This window comes from Chiloscyllium plagiosum, chromosome 18, assembly GCF_004010195.1.
Source record: "Chiloscyllium plagiosum isolate BGI_BamShark_2017 chromosome 18, ASM401019v2, whole genome shotgun sequence".
Taxonomy (NCBI): domain Eukaryota; kingdom Metazoa; phylum Chordata; class Chondrichthyes; order Orectolobiformes; family Hemiscylliidae; genus Chiloscyllium; species Chiloscyllium plagiosum.
The window spans coordinates 15112225-15134709 of record NC_057727.1 but is presented as its reverse complement, the minus strand read 5'-3'; the positions used below and the strand labels follow the sequence as shown (position 1 = coordinate 15134709).

At 40.9% G+C, this 22485-nt stretch overlaps 1 protein-coding gene across 4 annotated transcripts in view; it reads left to right on the top strand.

Moving 5' to 3' along the window:
• Positions 1–339: 339 nt before the first annotated feature.
• The window catches only part of LOC122558869 (cadherin EGF LAG seven-pass G-type receptor 3-like), a 178976-nt gene continuing 156830 nt past the window's right edge, over positions 340–22485 (top strand). For all 4 annotated transcript variants that reach the window (XM_043707749.1, XM_043707748.1, XM_043707747.1 and 1 more), the window contains exon 1: positions 340–4455. In XM_043707749.1, the coding sequence (XP_043563684.1) occupies positions 975–4455 (3481 nt within the window). In that variant the 5' untranslated portion in view covers positions 340–974. The remainder of the gene's footprint in view (positions 4456–22485) is intronic.

Here is a 22485-nt window from a genome sequence, read left to right as displayed (position 1 = left end):
CTGAGCGAGAGAGCGAGCGGAGTAGCGGCGAATGGTGAACAGCGCCTCGGGGAGGGCGGTTGTCGGGCCCCGGGGCGGCTGAAGCTGCGGGGGCCGCCGAGGAGCGGAGACGGCGGCGGCGGCGGTGGCGAAGGGAAGGCCCTGACTCGATGGCGGCGCTGCCGGTGAGACGCCTCTCCCTCATCCTGCTCGGCTCTTTGTTCGCGTTGAGGGCGGAAAACCCGGCGCAGGAGGAGCCGGGGCCGCCGCTGCTGCTGGAGTCCCGCCGGCCTCCCCCTCTCCCCCTCCTGCTGCTGCCGCTGCCGCCGCCCCCGGGCCGCTGGCAGAACCGGGCCGGGGGCCGGGCGCCGTGGCCGGAGCAGGCGAGTGGCCCCGGCAGCTGGGCAGCCGCTCCGGGTCGAGCCTCCTGCAACCCGGCGGGCTGCCCCCGGCACACCGGGAGGGATGGCAGTGGCAAGACCGAGAGAAAGAGAAACTCCCCGGACGCGGCACAGTGGCATCGGGGCAAGGACGGAACCGGGCGGTGTGTCAGTGAAGCCTGTCGGAACCGGGAGCATCGGGGCTTCAGAACGACCCCAGCGCGGAAACTGCTGCACAGCCGCCGGCGCCGCCGCCGGGGTTTCTACCGGACTCACTCCGTCTTATTGTCTTGCGCGGAGAGCCTCCCCTCCGAGAGGAAGCAGGGGGGACGTGAAGCCAGCTTGCTAGTCTACCGGCCTCTCTTTACCCACTCGCCGTGTCCGGGCCGGGACAATAGCTCCAGGAGGCCGTTTTGGAGTCAGCGTTCAAGCAAGTCAAACGCCCGGCCTGCAACGAACGGGAGACTCTCGTGGGATCTGCCCCGGGACTGTGCTGAGGTTGCCTTCAATACCCGGGATTTTAAGCGAGGTTGCGGGTACCTGAAAGACCAAGGAAGGAATGTGGGACGAGAAGCGTGTTTGAAACATTGTCCAGGCCCCCTTCTAAGTAGTGTTATGTGTCGCCTCTTTGAGTGCTTTCTTTTAAACCCCGAGGAAACATTGTACAACCGTTGCGCACAGCAGGCAAACAGCGTGAACCACACTTTTACCCGTCACCTACACCAACACAGGAGTCACTATATTAACCCGTGCCTAAGTCGATGCATGAAATACGCTTCACTTGAAAACAGGACAGACTGGCCTGTATCGAATTTAAGTGAAAACAGAGTTAAGTGTACAAGTGGATATTTTTGGCGTTTGATAAGCCCACGCAATTGCAATCTGTGTCCAAAATCGTGCTTAGTTGTTTTTGCAAATATGTGCTCGACGTGGGGATCACATTGTTTGAATGACGAGGTTTCAGCACCATCCGTGGCGTGGACAGCTCCCGGTACGGTAAGGGAACCATCTTCTGTTCAAAGGCTCTGCAACCCGGAGAACAGAACAAAGAGCTTAGGGGCACCCGCGACAAACCTTTCCCGTCCTCTCAGCTGTGAAGTCTTTCACAGTCTGCAATTCTTTAAAGCCACCAAAGGTTGTTTGAAAAGTCTGCTCTTTGGACTTAGGCCAAGGAATCATTCTAAAAGCTATTTGCTTATACTCTTCCAATTAAACTCCAGCAAAGCTATGCAATTTGAAACATTTAATCCCCAATTTGGCAGGCGGGGAAAGAGAGCCGTCTTTCCAGTACCATTAACGAGAACTAGTAGATCGGTCAATCGTCGCCCTCATTTTCCACAATATAATTACCAGGTTCAGGTGGCAGAGAACCAGCCTCCAGGGACCCGTGTAATCTCCATTACGGCAGTGGACCCAGATTCTGGAGAGGCTGGGAGGCTGTATTACTCTATGGCTTCATTGATGGACAGCAGATCCATGGATTATTTTACGATTGATGCTGAAAGAGGGTTGCTGTCAACCAGCAAAGTTCTGGATAGGGAGAGCATGGACCTGCACTATTTCCGAATCACAGCTGTCGATCACGGTATCCCTCGCCTCTCTGCCACCACCATGATCTCTATAACAGTGAGGGATACAAATGACCACAACCCAGTGTTCGAACAAACCGAGTACAGGGAAACCATTCGAGAGAACGTAGAGGAAGGTTATCCTATCTTGCAGCTCCGAGCCACAGATATAGACTCTCCTTCCAATGCCAATATCAGGTATCGCTTTATGAATCAGCAAGCTACACATGCTGTTTTTGAAATTGACGCCAGGTCAGGTTTAATTACAACTCGTGGATCAGTGGATAGAGAAACTATGGAGAAATATTCCCTTATTGTAGAAGCCAATGACCAAGGTAAAGACCCTGGTCCTAAAAGTGCCACAGTTAAAGTTTACATTACTGTCCTGGATGAAAATGACAACATCCCACAGTTTAGCGAGAAACGTTACATTGTCCAGGTGAGGGAAGACATCAGGCCACACACACAGATTTTGCAAGTTACTGCCACAGATTTAGACAAAGACAATAATGCTTTGGTTCATTACAATATAATTAGTGGAAACAGCAGGGGGCAGTTCTCCATTGATAGTCTTACTGGTGCCATTGAGGTGGTAACACCTTTAGATTTTGAGGTGGAACGTGAATATGCCTTGCGTGTTCGTGCTCAGGATGCAGGACGACCACCCTTATCCAACAATACAGGAATGGTCAGTATTCAGCTGGTGGATGTTAATGATAATGCACCTATCTTTGTAAGTACCCCATTTCAGGTTTCTGTCCTTGAAAATGCACCTCTTGGACATTCTGTAATCCATATCCAAGCTGTGGATGCAGATTATGGTGAAAATGCCCGTCTGGAGTACAGACTGACTGATACAGCCACTGATACACCATTTGTGATCAACAGTGGAACAGGCTGGATCACAGTGAGTGCACAGTTGGATCGGGAATCTGTTGAACATTATTCCTTTGGAGTAGAAGCTTGGGATCATGGTTCTCCATCTCTATCTGCTTCAGCAAGTGTCACTATTACAGTGATGGATGTTAATGATAATCGACCAGAATTTACCCAGACAGTGTACTTTATCCGCTTAAATGAAGATGCTGCAGTGGGTACCAGTGTACTGACAGTAACTGCAGTGGATCGAGATGTGAATGGGGTGGTCACATATCAGATCACAGGTGGGAATACAAGGAACCGTTTCAGTATCAGCACCCAAGGTGGCATGGGAATTATTACACTGGCTTTGCCTTTGGATTATAAGCAAGAGAGACGTTATGTCCTAACAATCACAGCCTCTGATCGCACACTTCATGATACGTGCCATGTACATGTCAATATCACAGATGCAAATACACACCGGCCAGTATTTCAGAGTGCACATTATTCAGTAAATGTCAATGAAGATCGTCCAGTGGGGAGCACTGTGGTGGTAATCAGTGCTACAGATGATGATGTTGGGGAGAATGCAAGGATTACTTACTATTTGGAGGATAACATTCCTCAGTTTCGAATTGATCCAGACTCTGGTGCTATAACATTACAGACAGAGCTTGACTATGAAGATCAAATGACATACACACTTGCCATCACTGCCAAAGACAATGGGATTCCACAGAAATCTGATACTACCTATGTTGAAATCATGGTCAAGGATGTCAATGATAATTCACCAGTATTTGTAAATGTTCAGTACCAGGGCTCAGTCTCTGAAGACGCCCCACCTTTTACCAGTGTCTTACAGATATCTGCTACTGACCGTGATGCCCATGCTAATGGAAGGGTTCAGTATACCTTCCAGAATGGAGAGGACGGAGACGGAGACTTCACAATTGAGCCAACATCAGGGATTGTTCGAACTGTTCGAAGACTTGATCGGGAGAGTGTTCCGATATATGACCTCACTGCATATGCAGTAGATCGAGGGATCCCTGTGCATAGGACTCCAGTTCATATTCATGTCAGTATCTTGGATGTGAATGATAATGCACCAGTGTTTCCTGCTGATGAATTTGAAGTCTTTGTGAAGGAAAACAGTATTGTCGGTTCAGTGGTGGGAAAAATCACAGCAGCTGATCCAGATGAGGGGTCAAATGCTCAGATAATGTACCAAATTGTTGAAGGCAATATTCCTGAGATCTTCCAGATGGATATCTTTTCTGGAGAACTCACAGCTCTTACAGACCTGGACTATGAAGTAAAGTCCGAATATGTGATTGTGGTGCAAGCGACCTCTGCACCTCTTGTGAGCCGGGCTACTGTGCATATTCGTCTGATTGACCAGAACGACAATAGTCCTGTCCTTAAGAACTTCCAAATAATTTTTAACAACTATATATCCAACAAATCAAACACCTTCCCTTCAGGAGTCATTGGCAAGATCCCAGCCTATGATCCTGATGTTTCAGATAGATTGTTCTACACTTTTGAGCGAGGAAATGAACTGAGTTTAATGAATCTCAACCAGACAAGTGGAGAACTAAGGCTGAGTCGAAAACTAGACAATAACCGTCCACTCGTGGCTTCCATGTTGGTGACAGTCACAGGTAAGCTTGTGAAGTGTAAAGTATTTCGTGACGCTTATTTGTAAGGGGACTGTGAAGCAACTTTGTCTAGAACAATATGATTATAATATTGGATTAGGAGTCTAAAATGTTGTTCAAATTTTGTTATAGCACATGTGAGATTGAATTTAATAAGTCTAGTACGCTTTGAATTGTACCAGAACAAAATTATTATGAAAGATGCTGGATTGTAATAAAAACTCAACTGGTTTACAAATGCCCTTCAGGGAAGGGAATCTTTCACCTTCATCTGTTTGCCTAATGCGATCTTAATCTGCATTTCATGGTTAAAACTTGCTGTTGGAAGTTACATGCTCAGTCCTTTTGATGCCAACCATCGTTTTGAGATAAGCTAATATTGTACAAGTTTTGGGAAATTATTTTTAAAAAGTATCTTTTGATGTGATGCAGTTGATATGTTTACTTGCAGCACAGTGTACAGGTAGTTCTTGTATAACGTGTGTTTCGTTGATGCAAATTCACTATAACACAAGTTGGGGGCACTGTTTCTAAAGTGTGAACTTTTAAAGCGTCTAGTGGTTATAAGACAATTCCAGCTCCATTAGTTTAAATTGTGCTGCTGTTACACACAGGGTTCCTTGAGATTGGAACTACAGCATTATAGCAGAACTAACTGATTCCTAATTTGTAAAAGAACCACATTAGGGTTTGTACATTACTTGCTAACAAGCTGATTATAACTATTTTAAGAAAGTTAGTCACGTTTAGCTAGATAAAGTTATCAAATATTAAAGCAGAAAATACTGGAAATACTCAACAGGTCAGGCATCCTCAAGTGGAGAGAGAAGCAGGTAATGTTTCAGTAACTTGCCTTTCATCAGTAATATTCTGATGAAAGGCTGTTGACCTGAAATATTAACTCTGTTTTTCTCTGTCTTGCCAGATCCTGCCAGACCTGTTGAGTAATTGCAGTATTTTCTGTTTTAGTTACAAATTTCCAGTATCGAAAATATTTTGTTTTTGTGTCGGTTGTTTTATCATGTTCTGTTCTGGTTGATATTAATAACAATGAAAGCTTATTTAATCCAGTTGCTGATCTGACCTTGTACACTTCAATATTAATTATTAATATGATCAGTTATGAATAATTAATGAAAATATTTTCTGCTATATTCTTCAGGGAATTACAATTTAAAACAAATAACAAGCAACACACTGTAAGAAGTATGTAGATGATCTAGAATTTAGTGTGTTAACTATGTCTACATGCAATGTCTTTGCTTCTAAGTGTAGCATTTTGCTATTTCTCTGGAACAACTTGAGCATAGTTGCTGAACTGTTCATGTACGTTGAGTGGATTTGTAGTAGTGCTTATTTTGTATTTGAGAGTTGAATTTGCAATCAGTAGATAGCAAGTCATGGAGTCATAGTGATACAGCATGGAAACAGACGCTTTGGTCCAATTAGTCTGTGTCAACTATATTCCCAAACCAAACTAGTCCCACTTGCCTGCGTTTGGCGCATATCCCTTCAAGCTTTTCCCATTCATGAACTTATCCAAATGTATTTCAAGTGTTCTAACTGTATTTGCATCCAGCACTATCTCTGGCAGTACATTCTACACATGAACCACTCTCTGTATAAAAAATATTGCCCCTTATGTCTTTTTTAAATGGTTTCTTCTCACCCTTAAAAATATGCCCCATAATTTTGAACTCACTCACTCTCGGGAAAAGCCCTTTGTCATTCACCTTGTTTCTGCCCCTCATGATTTTATAAATATCAATAAGCTAACCCTTCAACCTCGTACGCTTCAGTGAAAAAAGTGCTAGCCTATCTTTATAATTCAAATCCACTCCCAGCAGAATCCTGATCAATCTTTTCTGAAGCCTCTCCAATTTAATAATATCTTTCCTGTAACAAAGCAGTACAAAGTACTCCAGAAGAAGCTTCTCCAATGTCCTGTACAACTTCAATATGACATCCTAACTCCTATACTGAAAGGTCTGATCAATGAAGGCAAGCATGCTAAACACCTTCATAACTATCCTGTCTACATGTGATGCAAATTTCAAAAGAATATGTACCTGAACCCCTCGATCTCTCTGTTCTACAATATTACCCGGGGCCCTACCATTAATTGCATGAATTGTTTATTTTACTAAATGTGATATCTCGCATTTATCCAAATTCAACTCTAGCTGCACTTCTCAGCCCATTGACACAATTGATCAAGATCCCTTTGTAATCTTAGATAACCTTCTTCGCTGTTCATTATTTTGGTGTCATCCATAAGCATACCAGCTATATCTCCTAAATTCTGATCTAAATCACTTACATTAATAGACAAACGTGGACCCAGTACCAATCACTGTGGCACACCACTTGTCTCAGTCCAGGAAAACAACCCTCCAGCACCACCCTCTGTCTCCTACTGTCAAGCCAATTTTGTATCCAATTGGCAACTCTCCCTGAATCCCATGTGATCTAACTTTACTAATTAGTCTGCCATCCAGAACCTTGTCAAAGGGTTTACTAAAGTCCATGTAAACAATATCTACCGCCTCTCTCCCGATCAATCTTTTTGGTTACTTCCTCAAAAACTCAATCGAGTTTGTGAGATATGATTTCCCTCTCTCAGAACCATGCTGACTATCCTTAATCAATCTGATTAAAGATTCCTGATGAAGGGCTTATGCCCGGAACATTGACTCTCCTGCTTCTCGAATGGTGCCTGACCTGCTGTGCTTTTCCAGTGCCACCCTTTTCCACTGACTTTCCAGCATCTGCAGTCCTCACTTTCTCTTAATACGTCCTTGCCTATCTATATGCAAGTAAATCCTATTTTTCAGAATCCCCTCCAACTACTTACCCACCACCAATGTCTGACTCACAGATCAATATTTCCCAGGTTTCTCCTTACAGCCTTTTGTAAATAAAGGCACAACATTAACCACTCTCCAGTCCTCTTGCACCTAACCCATGGTTATAGATTATACGAATATGTTTGCTTGTGGCCCGACAATTTTTCCCTAACTTTCCACAACGTCCTGGGATATAATAGAACTTCTGTAATGTAAGCTGTTTTCAAAACATCAATATTTATTTCTCTGAGTTTTCTAGCCTCCTTTTTTTTCTCCACAGTAAAAACTGATGCAAAATAATCATTTAATATCTCCCATCTCCTGAGGTTCAACACATTGATGACTTTGTTGATTTTTAAGGGGCCCTATTCTCTCTCTAGTTTCTGTTTTGCTCCTAATGTACTTAGATAATTTCTTTCAATTATCCTTAATCTTCTCTGCCATGGCTTTCATATCCCCTTTTTGCCTTTGTGATTTCCCTCTTAAAATTGCGCCTCCGTCCTTTATACTCTTCAAGAGATTCATCTGATCCCAGTTGTCTATATTTAACACATGACTTTTTCTTATTCTTGACTAAAACATCAATATCTTTATTCATCCTAACTCTTATGAGCCCTACCTTTCACTCCAACAGGAATATAATGCCTCTGAACTCTTGTTACACTTTTGAAAGCCTCCCACTTGTCAGTTTTTCCTTTACCTGCGAAAAATCTATTTCAGTTAACTTTGAAAGTTCCTTTCTCATACCATTAACATTTTGGATGTAGGTTTGCTCGCTGAGCTGGAAGGTTCATTTCCAGATGTTTCGTCACCCTACCAGGTAACATCCTCATTTGGCCTCTGGGGAAGCACTGTTGATGATTCCTGCTTTCTATTTATATGTTTGGGTATCTTTGGGTCGGTGATGTCATTGGACCAACCGGAACTCTATCAACAAACACATCAACTTAGACCGCACCTACCACCCTCTGAGAAAAAGACCAGGAAATGACATCACCACAGAAAATGACATCACCGACCCAAAGAAACATCTGGAAATGAACCAGCTCAGCGAGCAAACCCACATCTAGAACCTCAACCTGAGCTACAAATCTTCTCAAAACCTGCTGTTAACATTTACCTTATTCCAATTAAGAATTATTTTTTATAGAAGGCTTATCTTTTTCCAAAACTATTTTAAAACCAATTGAATTATGATCACAAGTCCCGAAGTGTTCCTCTACTCAGTCACTTGCCCTATCTTATTTCCCAAGAGGAGGTAGAGTTTTGCTCGTTGTTTAGTATTTATATACTGATAAATTATCTTGAACCCATATAATAAATTCCTCACCATCCAAGCCCTAAAACTATGGCAGTCACAGTCAATATTTGGAAAATTAAAATTCTCTATTATTACAGCCCTATTATTCTAACATATATCTGCCATCTCTTAATATATTTGCTCCTCAATTTCCCACTGATTATTGGGGGCCTATAGTACTGTCCCATCAAGGTGATCATCCTTTCTTATTTCTAATTTCTACCCATGTACCTTCACTGGATGATCCATCAGAAGTATCCACTGTATATACAATAGGATTGTTTTCCTAAAATCAAAAATGCCACTCCTCCTCATCTCTTGCCTCCCTTTCTATCTTTCCTATAGCATCTAAAACTTGGAGTATTGAGCTGCCTTCCCTCAGCCATGTTTCTGTAATACTTATGATGTTCCCAATCCCATGTTCCCTCACATGCCCTGAGTTCATCAGTCTTATCTGTTTGACCCCTAGCATTGAATTCTTCAGTTACTTTGTTCTCTGAATTGCTCTTGTCTGTCTTTTCTAACTTGCTGAACCATCCTCACCTGCCTTTCTATTTGCACCGCTACTTTGGGCAGACACACAAATGCACATAACCACCACCATCACCACTGTAAAGACCCACAAAATATAATAAAATTAGCAAATTGCTCCACCAGGATATTGGTCCCTTTCCACATCAGGTGAAACCCATCCTTTTGAACAGGTCTTTTCAGGCCCAGAGGAGATCCTAATTAACCAAAAATCTGAATTCTTGTACATAGCACCATTGATTTATCATCCCTATCTTTTTATGGTTTGCACTTGTTTGTTTAAGGTCTTCACTGTAAAAATAAGAATTTACCGACATTTTGAAAAAAAATGGCTGAATACGGCTTGTGATTTGAGTTTCTACTCCTTGTTTATGTGCCTTTCACATTCAATATCCAGGTATAACTGATCGGAGTATTGGACTGGAATGTATTCCAGCTTTTTTTCTGCTGATTAACTACTCAGTTGCAGCCTGGTCAGACCCAAAATAGCAGTTTCTCTGTCTTCTGCTGGTAATGCCTCAAAAGAATTAACTGGGGCAGTTCAACAATTTTCATTTCACCCTGACCATTCTCAGCAAGAATGTCAACATTTTGCTGTGGGCTTTTATTGCTAAGAATTACGTAGATATTATCCAAGATAATTTTCTAAATGAAATAGAGTTGGGAGTCTATTATCAGTTCTAAACTGACTGTAAAATGGATTTTGGAAGGTCGGGCATAAAGTACACCTCCTTCACTCTTTTTTCCCTCCTCCCCCCAAAACAAACACACACATGCACCCCTACACACATACCCCCACACCCCAACACACCTGTGAAATGAGTTTGAGTGAGATGTTTCAAACTCTGAGGTGTACAGTCAAAGCCTCATAGCTGGCCATGACTATTTGACCCAAAATCCTTGGAGCTTTAGAGCATGTAATGCAGAATTGGGTTTGCAGCCAAGCAAGTCAGCCTTTAAATCAATGAACTTGCTCAGTCAGGTTGGTATCAGTCGCAAGCAGGAGGTATAGATAAGGACCTTACAATGCAGTTAAAATAACTGCTAGTGCCATTAAGTTCCATAGAGTCAAAGAAGCAGAATAAAATACACATACAGAAGGTAATTTTTGTCAGCCATTTCTTTTATCCCTGTATCAGGAGTTTGTGATTAAATGTTTGCCAGTAGGTACATTTTCAATTGATTTATACATTATAATAGTTTAATAGTATTTACATCATTAAAAAAAGTGAATTGTTTGTTTTAAATGGCTACAATCTTACCATTGAATACAGTTGTCCCCTTTTTATGAGCAGAGTAATCAAGCGATCAAGAGAATATGGAATTCAAAGTATGTGAATTAACATGCTGATATGAATCTTCATGTAAAATATTTTCAACCATTGTATATGATTTGAATCACATGAAAAGAAATATTGAAGAGCCACTAGGCATTGTATTTAACATGGATGCAAAGAATGTTTGTGCCAGTAACATATGATTAGGCAAGCATCACGTGTGTGATCATGCTGAGATATTTGACAACTAGAATAACAGCCTGTAAAATTTCCACTTTGAATTAAAGCAGTAGTTAGAGATTTGAATGTCTGCTGTAAATTTTTGATACGATTACTAAGAACATTAATTTTTTTTTTGGTAAAGATTATAAATGCAATTCACAGCAATTCCTAAAAGATTATTTTTCAGGACAGGAGATGATTTATTCCAGGGATTCATTACTGTTTGATTAGGGAGGAGATTTATTCCAGAAACTCATTATCAATTAGTTCACTTGTGAATATGTTGAATGTGCTGGTTATTAGAGTCCTGATTCTATATATCTATCATTGCATTGATAGTATCTTGTTGGCTGTGAAGCCTTGATCCCATTTGGTCAACTTAATACGATTAGAATACATTTTCACATTTACAATGGTGTCTGCTTAATTGGAATCACTGAATTCATTTGAATTTCCTTTTTGGGTTATTTACATTTGTAAAGGCCCTGGAGCCCAGCTGCTAGCTGGCTGATCTGATCTACTCCTAAAAGATATCTCAAAACACTAACACTGGGACTATGTACTGCTGCAGGTTTGAGAATGTATACAGTGTTAAAATCCTGATGATGCTTTAGAGACTGGCCAGCATTTGTGAACAGCTAAGTTCTGCCTGATAGATGTATATTTGTTCTCCTTTACTCTTAGCATATAGCATGCATATAATCTTAATGTAAATTAAAGAAAATTGAAAGGTCAGAAGATATTAAAACTATTTCAGTTATTACATGGGAAGCTTTAAACTGTGGAAATTTACAGTTGTTCATATTTTCCGATTGTTGTCACTTTTATCAGGTTCTCAGACTGCCCATTCTCTTATGATATACCATATTATTAAGGTTCACTGTGTGAGGACTGTGCTTTCATGAGAATGATGCATATTTCTAGACATGCGGTTTTAAAATAAATTATTTCCTGCTTATTACCTTTTTTTCCATTTTAGGAATTCTTACATCAGACATACATGCCAACGGATGGGCAAGTCAACTTCTCCAAAGCCTATACCCAGACCAATTTTTCTCATTGACACAGTTGTATAAGAGAGTGCTTGGCATTACTCTCACAGTCATTGGTTTTGTCATTTTCATTGGGAAGTGGCCTACTTTTACTAGATGCCTTTCTCAAATGGCCAATGTTGCAAAATTATTGTGTAGGAGAAAATTGGGGTAACCTAATTGATCCATGACATAGTATCTTTCAGCCCCATCTGTTCACTCCGAGCCAAGTTGCAAATGATGAGACACAGGTTTTGTTGCGACTTGCATCAATGTCAGTATGTGGTAAACCGCCAAGTATTTTTCAGCACCTAATATTCTTGACTTCATCTTGTGCTAGTGTTTTGTGCTAACTCCAATATGTTCCATCTCACAAAAGCTGAGAATCAGTAACATTTACTCACACCAGGACAGGTAAACGCAGATGTTTGATTTTGAGTTCTGAGCCTCCTGGGTTCCCTGCTCTGCTGCACACATAGTTAAGTAGCATAGATTTATAAGTCCATTCAGTATTCTAACAACAGTAGGGTAGAAACCAGCAAAACTGTCTGGTGCATGTGTTCAGGCTTCTGTACCTTCTCCCTGATGGTAGAAGTTGTAGAAAAGCCTTGCCAGGGTGGGATGGATCTTTGAGAATGCTGGCGGCCTTTCCTTGACAGTGGGCCAGGTAGATGAATTCTGTAGATGAGAGGTTGGCCTTTGTGATTGTCCGGGCCGCATTCAACACTCTGTAACCGTCTCTGATCTTGAATGGTACAGTTGCCATATCAGGTAGTGATACATCCAGACAGAATGCGCTCGATGGCGCATCTATAAAGGTTGGCAAGGATATTTGTCATCATGCCAAATTTCCTCGGCAGCCTGAGGAAGAAGAGACATTGTTGGGCCTTTGTACCCAGTGCAACCACATGAAGAGTCCAGGAAAGCTTGCTGTGGATGACTACTCCCAGGAGCTTGACACTCTCCACTCGTTCCACCTCTGTGCTGTTAATGTGTAGAGGAGCATGAGTAACATCCCACCAAAAGTCAATAATGAGTTCCTTGATTTTTGCTAGCATTGAGAGCCTCAGTGCACCATTTTTTCCAGGTCTTCCACCTCCCACCTGTAGACTGTTTCATCGCCATCTGAGATTTGACTGACTATGGTGGTGTCATCAGCGAACTTGTAAATGGCATTAATCTGGTATTTGGGGATACAGTCATGGGTATACAGTGAGTACAGTAGAGGGCTGAGTACGCATCCATGGGGGGCTCCAGTGTTGAGTGTTAGTGAGGATGAAATATTGTCCCCAATCTTCACTGATTATGGCCTGTGGGTCAGGAAACTGAGGATCCAGTTGCAGAGAGTGGGGCTTAGTCCGAGATCACTAAGTTTAGTAATCAGTCTCGAGGGGATAATAGTATTGAAGGCTGAACTGTAGTCAATGAATAAGATTCTTACATAGCTGCTCTTGGTGTCAAGATGTTCTCGGGAGGAGTGAAGGGTAAGTGTTATGGCATCTGACGTGGATCTGTTGGTCCGATAGGCAGATTGGAATGGATCAAGAGAAGTGGGGAGGCTGGAGTTGATTAATGCCACGGCCAGTCTTTCAACGCACTTCATGACCACCAAGGTTAGGGCCACTGGGCGGTAGTCATTGAGACATGCTGCATGAGCCTTCTTAGGCACAGGAATGATGTTGGCCTTGTTGAAACAGGCAGGGACAGTGGCCTGCTGCAGGGAGAGAATGAAGATGTCCGAGAAGACCTCTGCCAGTTGATCTGCGCATGCTCTGAGTGCATGGCCTCTGGTCCCATCGCTTTCCTTGGATTCACAAGAAGGAAACTGATCTGACCTCTGATGCAGTGACTGTTGGGATAGGTTCATCAGGACTTGTCCGAATAAGTGTTACCTCTCCGCTGAAATTCTGCTTAAAGCGAGCATAGAAGGCATTGAGATGATCCGGGAAGGATATGTCATCGTCAGCTATCTTGCATTGTCTCTTTTTCGAACCTGTGATGTCATTCAGTCCTTGCCATAGTCGCCGGGTGTCTGTCTGGGTCTCGAGTTTGGATCGGTATTGGTCCTTGGCTGTCTTAATGGTTTTACAAAGTTCACACTTGGATTCCTTATATTTGAGTTGGTCTTCGGAATGTGAAGGCCTCATGCCTGGTTTTTAGCAGGTTCTGTGTGTCCTGATTCGTCCAGGGTTTCTTGTTGGGGAACACCTGGATTGACTTCCTTGGTATGCAGTAATCCACACACTTGCTGATAAAGTCTGTGATGGTGGTGATGTACTCGTCCAAGATACCTGTGGACTCTTTGAACGTGGCCCAAACAGCTGATTCCAGACAGCACTGGAGTTGATCCTCTGCCTCCTTCGACCAGCACTGGACCTGTATCCGCGAGGGGGGTCTCCTGCTTGAGCTTTTGCCTGAAAGCTGGGAGAAGAAACATGGCATTGTGGTCGGAGTTCCCGAAATTAGGGCAGAGGATGGAGTGGTAGGCAGCCTTCACAGTGGTGCAGCAGTGGTCTTAAAATGTTCGGGCCCCTGATGGGGCAGGTAATGTTCTAGTGATGCTTGGGCAACACCTTCCTTAGATTGAAGTCTCCAGTTACAATAAACAGGGCTTCGGGATGTTCCGTCTCCAGGGTGCTAGTGATGGTGTACAGCACATGCAGAGCTTCCTCAACCTTTTGCTTGTGGCAGTCTGTACACAGCAATTAGTAGAGCAGTGGTAAATTCCAGTACTAGATAGAAGGGGCAGTAATTGATGGTCAGGAGTTCAAGGTTTGGGGAGCGATGGCTGCCCAGGGTTGCAATATCTGTGCACCACATGTTGTTGATTAAAAAGCAAACCCCTCCACCCTTTGTCTTACCTGAGGACGCTGTGCGGTCCATACGATGGATAGAAAAGCCATCAGCCTGAAGTGCGCAGTCAGGAATGGATGGGTAGAGCCAGGTTTCTGTGAAGCAGCGTGCATAGCATTCCTGCAGTTCACATTGGAAGCTGAGCTGTCATCTGAGTTCGTCCATCTTGTTCTCCAGAGATTGTACAGGGATGGCAGAGATTACATTTTATTCAGCTTGAATGAGACTTGACACGTGACAGTGTCTGAATAGTGGTGTAAAAGTATAATTGAGTGTGCTGTTACCTTGCTTATGCCGCTGATATAAGTCAGAATAAAGTACACCCCGAACCCAAACCCCAGCTCATCCTCTAAGTGTCTTGACAATGATTCCTGGCCTGACCCTCTAGCTCAATTGGAGTTTCTGTTTAAATTTTCCAAATCTTCTGTCTGTTTGAATTCTCTCTTCATATCAATTTCTACAATGCAAATCACTACATTTTCCTGAGCTAATCGTTAACTTATAACCATGATTAATTTATAGGGAACATGTATACAAGGTCCTGGTTTTGCTTGGGTTTTGGGGTCTGAACCAATGTCACTTATTTTCCTATTGTTGAATTATTATCAGTGCAGCATTGGCAATAAACATTTTTTAAGTTGGCCTTGATGATTCCAGGTGAAAGCGCCCTCTTTACCTGTATGAATAAAGACATCAGACGTTTTTGACATGGTATCAAATTTCAAATAAGGTATCTAGTCTGCATACCTATAGGTCCAAACTTAACTGTGCTTGCTGTTCCTTTCTAATTGTTGCTGGAAAGTCCACTACCTAACTATTATTTTTTAAATAAGCAATCTCCTCAAAATCCATTTTTTTAACTGATTTACGGATGCTCGTCTTAATCTCTCCTTTCCTGACTTAACATCCATTTTTAAAAAATATTCTGAGAGCAACAGCATTTTAATCCAATCACAATGAAGGAATGAACTTCAAGTTCAGGGCTTGAATTTCAAGTCAAGATGGTGTGCAACTTGGAGGAGAACTTGCAGGTGATAGTATTTCCATGCATCTACTGCTCTTGTCCTTAATATTTGGAAGATGCTGTCTAAAGTCTTGATAAGTTACTACAGTGATCCTTATACATGGTACACATCGTGAGTTGGTGATGGAGAAAGATGACTGTTGAGTTGTAGATGAGGGTGGGGTCAACGGGGCAATATTTGAAAATTGTTTTAAAAAGAAATAAAGTAATACAGAAACTCGAAAGAATATTCTGAAAGTCATGAAGATGGATATTTCAGCTCCCGTTTGTTTCAGCCTCTGAATTCTGAATGAATTAATATGCCTCACTAGTTTACTCTTAAATCCGAGTTGTTTTCTTTAACTTGCTAATTCCTTGAACTTATTTTTCCCAGCATAAATTGTTGATGTTTTGTTCTGTATAGTGCTAATACAAATGATTAAATAATACTCTGCTACCAGGAATGAATTGTATGTTCAGTTACTCTTTCAGTTAATCATTTTACTGTTTTCCTAAATATTGTTGATGACGGGTTATTTCTTGGCTTATATAAAAGTATTTTTGCTCTTCACTATTGGTACTAATTGAACTGGTCAGGCCTGGAGATTGATAAGTAAGCATTTGCCAAGAGCGTGTGATGAGAGAGATGAAAATCCTGGTGATTTAATCTTAAATGAGTTGAGTGATGAAGGCCTTTCATTTAGTGCTACCAGCAAGCTGCCTTCTTTACCAAAATAAAGAATGTGTGTAAATGTATATTTACTTCACTTTGCCAATTGTGGGAAATTTGTATGCAATTTTGTATACTTAAAATTTTATGCACTTGCAGAATAACCTTTTACTTAAGGCTGATGTGAAATGAATCCGAATTGCTCCATTTTATTCCATAGGGAGAAAGCTCTGATCATAAATAAAGGGCATTAGATGACATATTTTGATAAAGAAATAATTTGCAAAGGAATGGAGAATAAGCAGGAGATTGGCACTAGGTAATGATGCTCATTTAACGATTCAGTGCAAGCAAGATAGGCCAAATGGCCCCCTTCTGTGCGTAACACTTCTGTTATAGAGAAGAACTGTATCATTTCCATGTTATAGAACAAAATAAATTCTGGGTTTCAGCAACACTGATTGAGGCCCAAACTTAACCCCAGAAAATGGATCTGTATAGGCTATGGGAAAGGTGAAATTACAAATCAAAAACTGAAACAAGGACCCACTTCACTCCACTTGCTGTTTTAATGGAGGTGGGATGAGAGGTGAGCAACCAATTTTCTTGGGCAGCAGAATAGTTATTTAAATATAAACAGCTAGATTTTGGTGACCAATATGAAATCGTATTGGGAAATTTCCCAGACCCAACTCAGTTTAAAAAGTACTCCGATATGTTGTTTTCATTCTGGGGATTGTGATGAACCAAGGATGCAGAATGGAATCAGGCCCCCCAATTTCAGCTATGAAATGTAGGCAGTTATGGGTTGGTAAGTACTAAAGTGGGGTGGTTACAAGATGGACCTTGGACCTCGGTTCTATGGTGCTTTGCAGAGGTTGTTTTCTAAGTTCTTATGCCCTCTACCCTTGCACCCCTTCAAACCACCAGCCCCATGGCCCTTTGCACCCCAATACCAACTCAGTAGCAATTAATGCCCCTTTTACTCCTATGCCTGCTCATACTCTTTGTGTTAGATCATGCATGTCAAATCATGCTACTTATCCAATACACTGCCAAACCCTCTTCTACACTATACCAAGTCATTGTTCCCCACCAAAAGTTGAGAAAAAATGCATTCATCTAATTTTAGACAATCATTTGGTATTAGAGAAGCTGTTCATCTTGCAAGAATGCCAAATCTCAAATGATCACAATAATTTATATGACAGGCTCAAAAGGTTGTTGATTGTTTGGCAAGTTGACTCTGATTGCCTAAGACTTTGCCATAGCAAAAGCATGAGGAGCTATAAGCTGCCCAAACTTTTAGGTAATCACATTTTTAATCTCATGTCACATAGGTCCCAGGTGAGAATAGCAACCACGCACGAGTGCTCTTGTAGTATTGCTTGTTGCCAGGAAAAGTATAAATTATTTTATTGTCACATATATTTTACAGTGAGTAATACAGCAAAATACAGTGAAAAGCTTTTCCACTGATGTCACAATCCAACACCATTTTTAATAGTTTTAAAAATTAGAAAAAAAAGAAAGATATAGCTTAAAGAAAGTTCATCAGTACTGAGCCAGCTCATCATCAATGACTCTTGCACCACATCCCTCTTCTACTATCTCACCGCTGTCTACACAAGGCCCAACCACTGTCAAAGTTGCCGTCTTACACTGCTGGGCTGATTCTTGTCTGCCACCTCTTCACCGCCAGTAGGAGTGTTTCATTCTGTACAGAATGCATCATCATGCTAAAGTCCAAAACTTGGACTTGAGTTGATAATGAAGAAAATAGGTGGTTCATTCTGTCAATTTTGGTTAGGCTGGACAATTTGTAAGAGCAGAATCCATCCTGGAAATCATAACGTGAATGACACAGATCCAAAATGTTTACAGTATCCTTTGTGTCCTTTGCATTATGAGCAACACTCCCTTCAAGACCTGCTTTGTATTCACAATGCAACACAAACCCCAGGAGAAGCTTAGGAAAACAAAGAAAAGCTTTCCTAATACATCAATTCAAAGAAATAATGGAAAATGGAAAGGCAGCAAATTTCTGACATTGAAGTGTTGTTATGTGTCATAACAGTGTTCCTAACAGCTCCGTGACTGACGAGATTAAGGGTGCACTTATGAACAACAGATCTGAAGAAAATACAGATTTCAGTTTGCATTTTCAGAAGCAGCTTTGTTGTGTAGTTTATATTTTAACAGCTAAAAATACCTTTGAGAGGCTGCTGTTGAGAACCTGTTCTGTTGGCTGCTTTGAAGTTGGCATCTGACCAACTAATTAGCTCTTCAGTTTTATTTTCACTTTTCTTACTGATTACTTGCACTATACCTCTCTATAAGTCCCAAAGGACATTGTACCCACTGCTTTACCAAATGCTTGTTTTTCCCTCTCTCCTCAGACATTTCTTTTGCACTGGTTAATGTTATCCAAGAGGCCAAATAAGTAGCATGATTTAAGGCTGTGTCCACGTCCTCATCCAGTTTTTTAATATAATCTCATTATGAGAGGGCAGTGCCAGGCTCAGTGTTGAAGATTGTTGCTCAAAGGATTCCTTCTCGTTTATTGGAACATTATATTTTGAGGCAGTGAACCATCTTTTAATTCAGTTGCTTGCGTGTCAGGTTAAGGAGCTTGTTAACCTAAACTCTTGCATGCAATGGTATTTTTAATTTACAAGAAATGTTGTAAAGCTTAATAAAACAGTAAGGTGCATTTCCCCATCTTCTAGTGAATGTTATTGGCGGTGTCTGCAGTCAGTTGAGATTTTATGTAAATCAGCTCATTGATGGTGGATAAGCTGAAAATAGAGGTAAAGGACAGTCACAGTTATATGGAATGAATTAGGGGATTCCATCTGGTCTGCATATTTCTTATTGGAGGAACCCATTGGCTGCTACTGCTATGCTCATGCCAGCACTTTAAAGGTTTGGTCAGTATTAAAGGTTTAGTCTTACCTCTTTCTTTGTTTCTAAGGAGTTTCTCACAGCATCCTTTAATTGTGTTGCTGTGATGTAAAGCCTTTCACTGAAGGGCAGATATCTCACTTGTATTGCAGAAACACTTGTGATAGAATTTTATGAATTTGTACTTTTGCTCGGGTAGAGAAGAGAAAAGTTACATGTTGTCAGGACTGGAGGATTTGAGTTAAAAGGAGAGACAGGATAGGCTAGGACATTTTTCAGTGGAGTGTAGGAGGTAAGGGGTGACCTTACTGAGTTTTATAAAATCATGAGAGGCATGGACAAGGTGAATAGTAAAGGTCTTTTCCCGAAAGTGGGGAAGTTCAAAACTAGGGGGCATATTTTTAAGGTGAGAGGAGAAAGATTTAAAAGGAACCTAAGAGGCAACTTTTTCACAGAGGGTGGTTCATATGTGGAATGAACTGCCAGAGAATGTGGTGGATGTAGGTACTGTCACAACATTTAAAAGATGTTTGGACAGGTACATAAATAGGAAAAGTTTAGAAGAGTACGGCCAAACGCAGACAAGTGGGACTGGTTTAGTTTATAAAACTTGGTCGCATGGACACGTTGGACCAAAGGCTCTGTTTCCATGTTGTATGAGTCTATGACTGTAGAAGTCGTTTCTTTACAAACATTTAGAACATGGTGTATTTTATTGGATGTGACTGTTGAGGCAAAAGGTATAACACAAAAATAAACTGACCATATGTGAAAAGGAGTGTTATAAAAGAATCTGCGAAAATGGCTGGAAAACATAGATTAGATTAGAAATTTTCTGTTGAAGTGACACATAACAAAAATAAAATCGACTGCAGCACCTAATGAACAGTAGGTTTAATGTTCGTCGGAACTGATTTGTTATGTGCTAAATTTCCCCTAAGCTGAGGCAGCTTCTGAGATGGACAGTAAAATTAGATTATGACTGTCCATGAGAAGCTGAGAAGATAATTTTTTTTAGCACAGGTAACATTTTGCATAGTTGCCAATTCTTTCAACTTCCATCTGAACGTCATTATTCTGGTAGTGTCTCAGAAAGACCCAAGCCTGCAATATCAGTTCATGAGTTTAACCTGATCCCAGTGCATAATTATAAAATAGCAAATGACCCTGACCGCAGCCGTTAGCCTTACAATGCTAGTATCTCATCCTCCAAGGCATGTACCCTGCCTCATTTAGATGGCATTATTGCAGTAATGCGATAGAATATAACTTGTAGCTGCTGGGAAGTGATCTCCAAATGTTGCTTCCTGTAAATCATTAATGATTTTGTGCTAGATTCTTCACGGGGTTTTTGCTGCATTCAGTTTGTGTGTTATGATCATAGAATTTAATCTGACTGAACGGTTTAATCGTAATACACAAGAGAAACAGAAATTTAGCTTAATAGTGTATTTAATACAATGTCTTCAAATATAAATATAGGTTTGTGGCAGTGAGAGGGATTGTACCCTCTAATTAAATTCACTAAGCCTTAAATCATTTGACACTAAGGGTCTGATTGAGCAATCTGTGTCAAAATGTTCTGTATTTAGCAGTTCTTTTTTGATGAAATGGTTATTGCACTTGACTGATCTTTCCTAAAATGGTCAACACCACTCTCTTTCTGGAAATGGCTCATTGAACCTTGTGCTCTGATTTCCTTGTTTCTTGTCTACACTTAATTTTTTCAAAAATTTAACATGGACTTGATTTATAAAGAGTTTGTTTTGTTAGAATCTTTACAGCAATTGTCATAAGACAGTTGTATCTTGCAGTTAAATGCTTTTCATTTTATTCTAAATGCCCTAACCAGACTGGTATTTTGTGCTACTAATTAGTGACACAGTTGTAGAAGTTGGGTTCATTAGCTAAAATCATGATTAAGATTTAAATTAATTTCTTCAATGTGTGGCGAATAGTATATAACATTTTGTAATTTTAAAGTAAACTTTCACATTTTACTTTTATTTTTCTACACAGCAGTAAACACTGCACAGCAATGCAACTTGCCATTAGATAAAATTGATGCTGAGAACTTTGGGTGTGGTGGATACTCTATCAACACAATAAATTAAGTCTCTAAAACAGGTTTGGAATTTGCTTTAATGGATTTGTGTTCAATCCCACTCAAATTTCAAATAGCTTGGTTGCTTGGAAGAATTTGGCCCACTTCACACGTGTACAGAGGAACCTTGATTATCTGGCATTCAATTATCAGAATTTCAGATTATCAGGACAAGATCACAAGGTCCCGATGCTTGGCTAAACTGTGTTATCCGGCATTCGATTATCCGAACAAAATACTGCTGACCTGAGGTGTTCGGATAATCAGAGATATGTATATATCCATATTTGAATACAGGAAGACAAATGATCAGGCTGTTGCTAAAGACCTTGTACATGCCCTAACTTCATTTTTGTTATTCTTGATAACCAGTTGGGTGATTTTAAGTGATCTCCATTGGGAAATAGCAAAATGGAGGTGAAACACCACCTCCACAAAGAAAGATTTGGATGTTAGTCACCCTACGCTCTTGCAGTGTCTAATTGGAAAGGAGCTTTATCAGAACTGGAAGAAGCTGCTGTCCCAAGCTAAATTATATGTGATAAGGAGACTTGTAGCAGGTTTCTGGGAGGAAATTAAGAGTATAACTTTGGTAGTGGGAGATATGTGCTGCTATAGTTAAACACAATCCTTTTACTTCTTGAGAATTAGTTTGAATCTAGCCTCATCTGGTGAAAGTTCAAATGTAATTCCAAATCAGCATGTGCCAAATTTGGTCCAAATTTATGCGTGGGCTCCTGTCATTGTTGTGTGAGATGAGTCAGTTTAATTTCCCATCAAGATTGACTGGTGGTTTTAGATTTATGAAGGTCTGCTCAGTTTTGCTACATGTACTTTGCATTCAAAAACTTTTTTCCTCAATTTTCAAAATATTCAATTTTAACTTATCCTGATCCAATATAGAGGGAAAGGTGATCAGGTCTCATTATCATCTCAGCCTTTAAATTTAAAGATTAGTGACACAGGTCTTACAATCAAGTATGGGAGGTTCATATGCATAGTGCAAAATGTAAATAAAGAAATAGTTTTGCCACTTGTGCAATTCTGAAAGGTTGCATTAAATATAATATCCACTCATTTAAACACAGAGTAGCAGAATTTTAATCTAGTTTTGAAGAGTCATTGGACTTGAAACATTAACTCTGCTTTCTGCTCCCAGATGTTGCCAGACCTGCTGAGTTTCTCAGGAGAATCGACGTTTCGAGCATAAGCCCTTCTTCAGGAATGAGGAGGGTGTACCAAGCAGGCTAAGATAAAAGGTATTCCCAATGCCCCTTCCCCAAGTCCCTCCT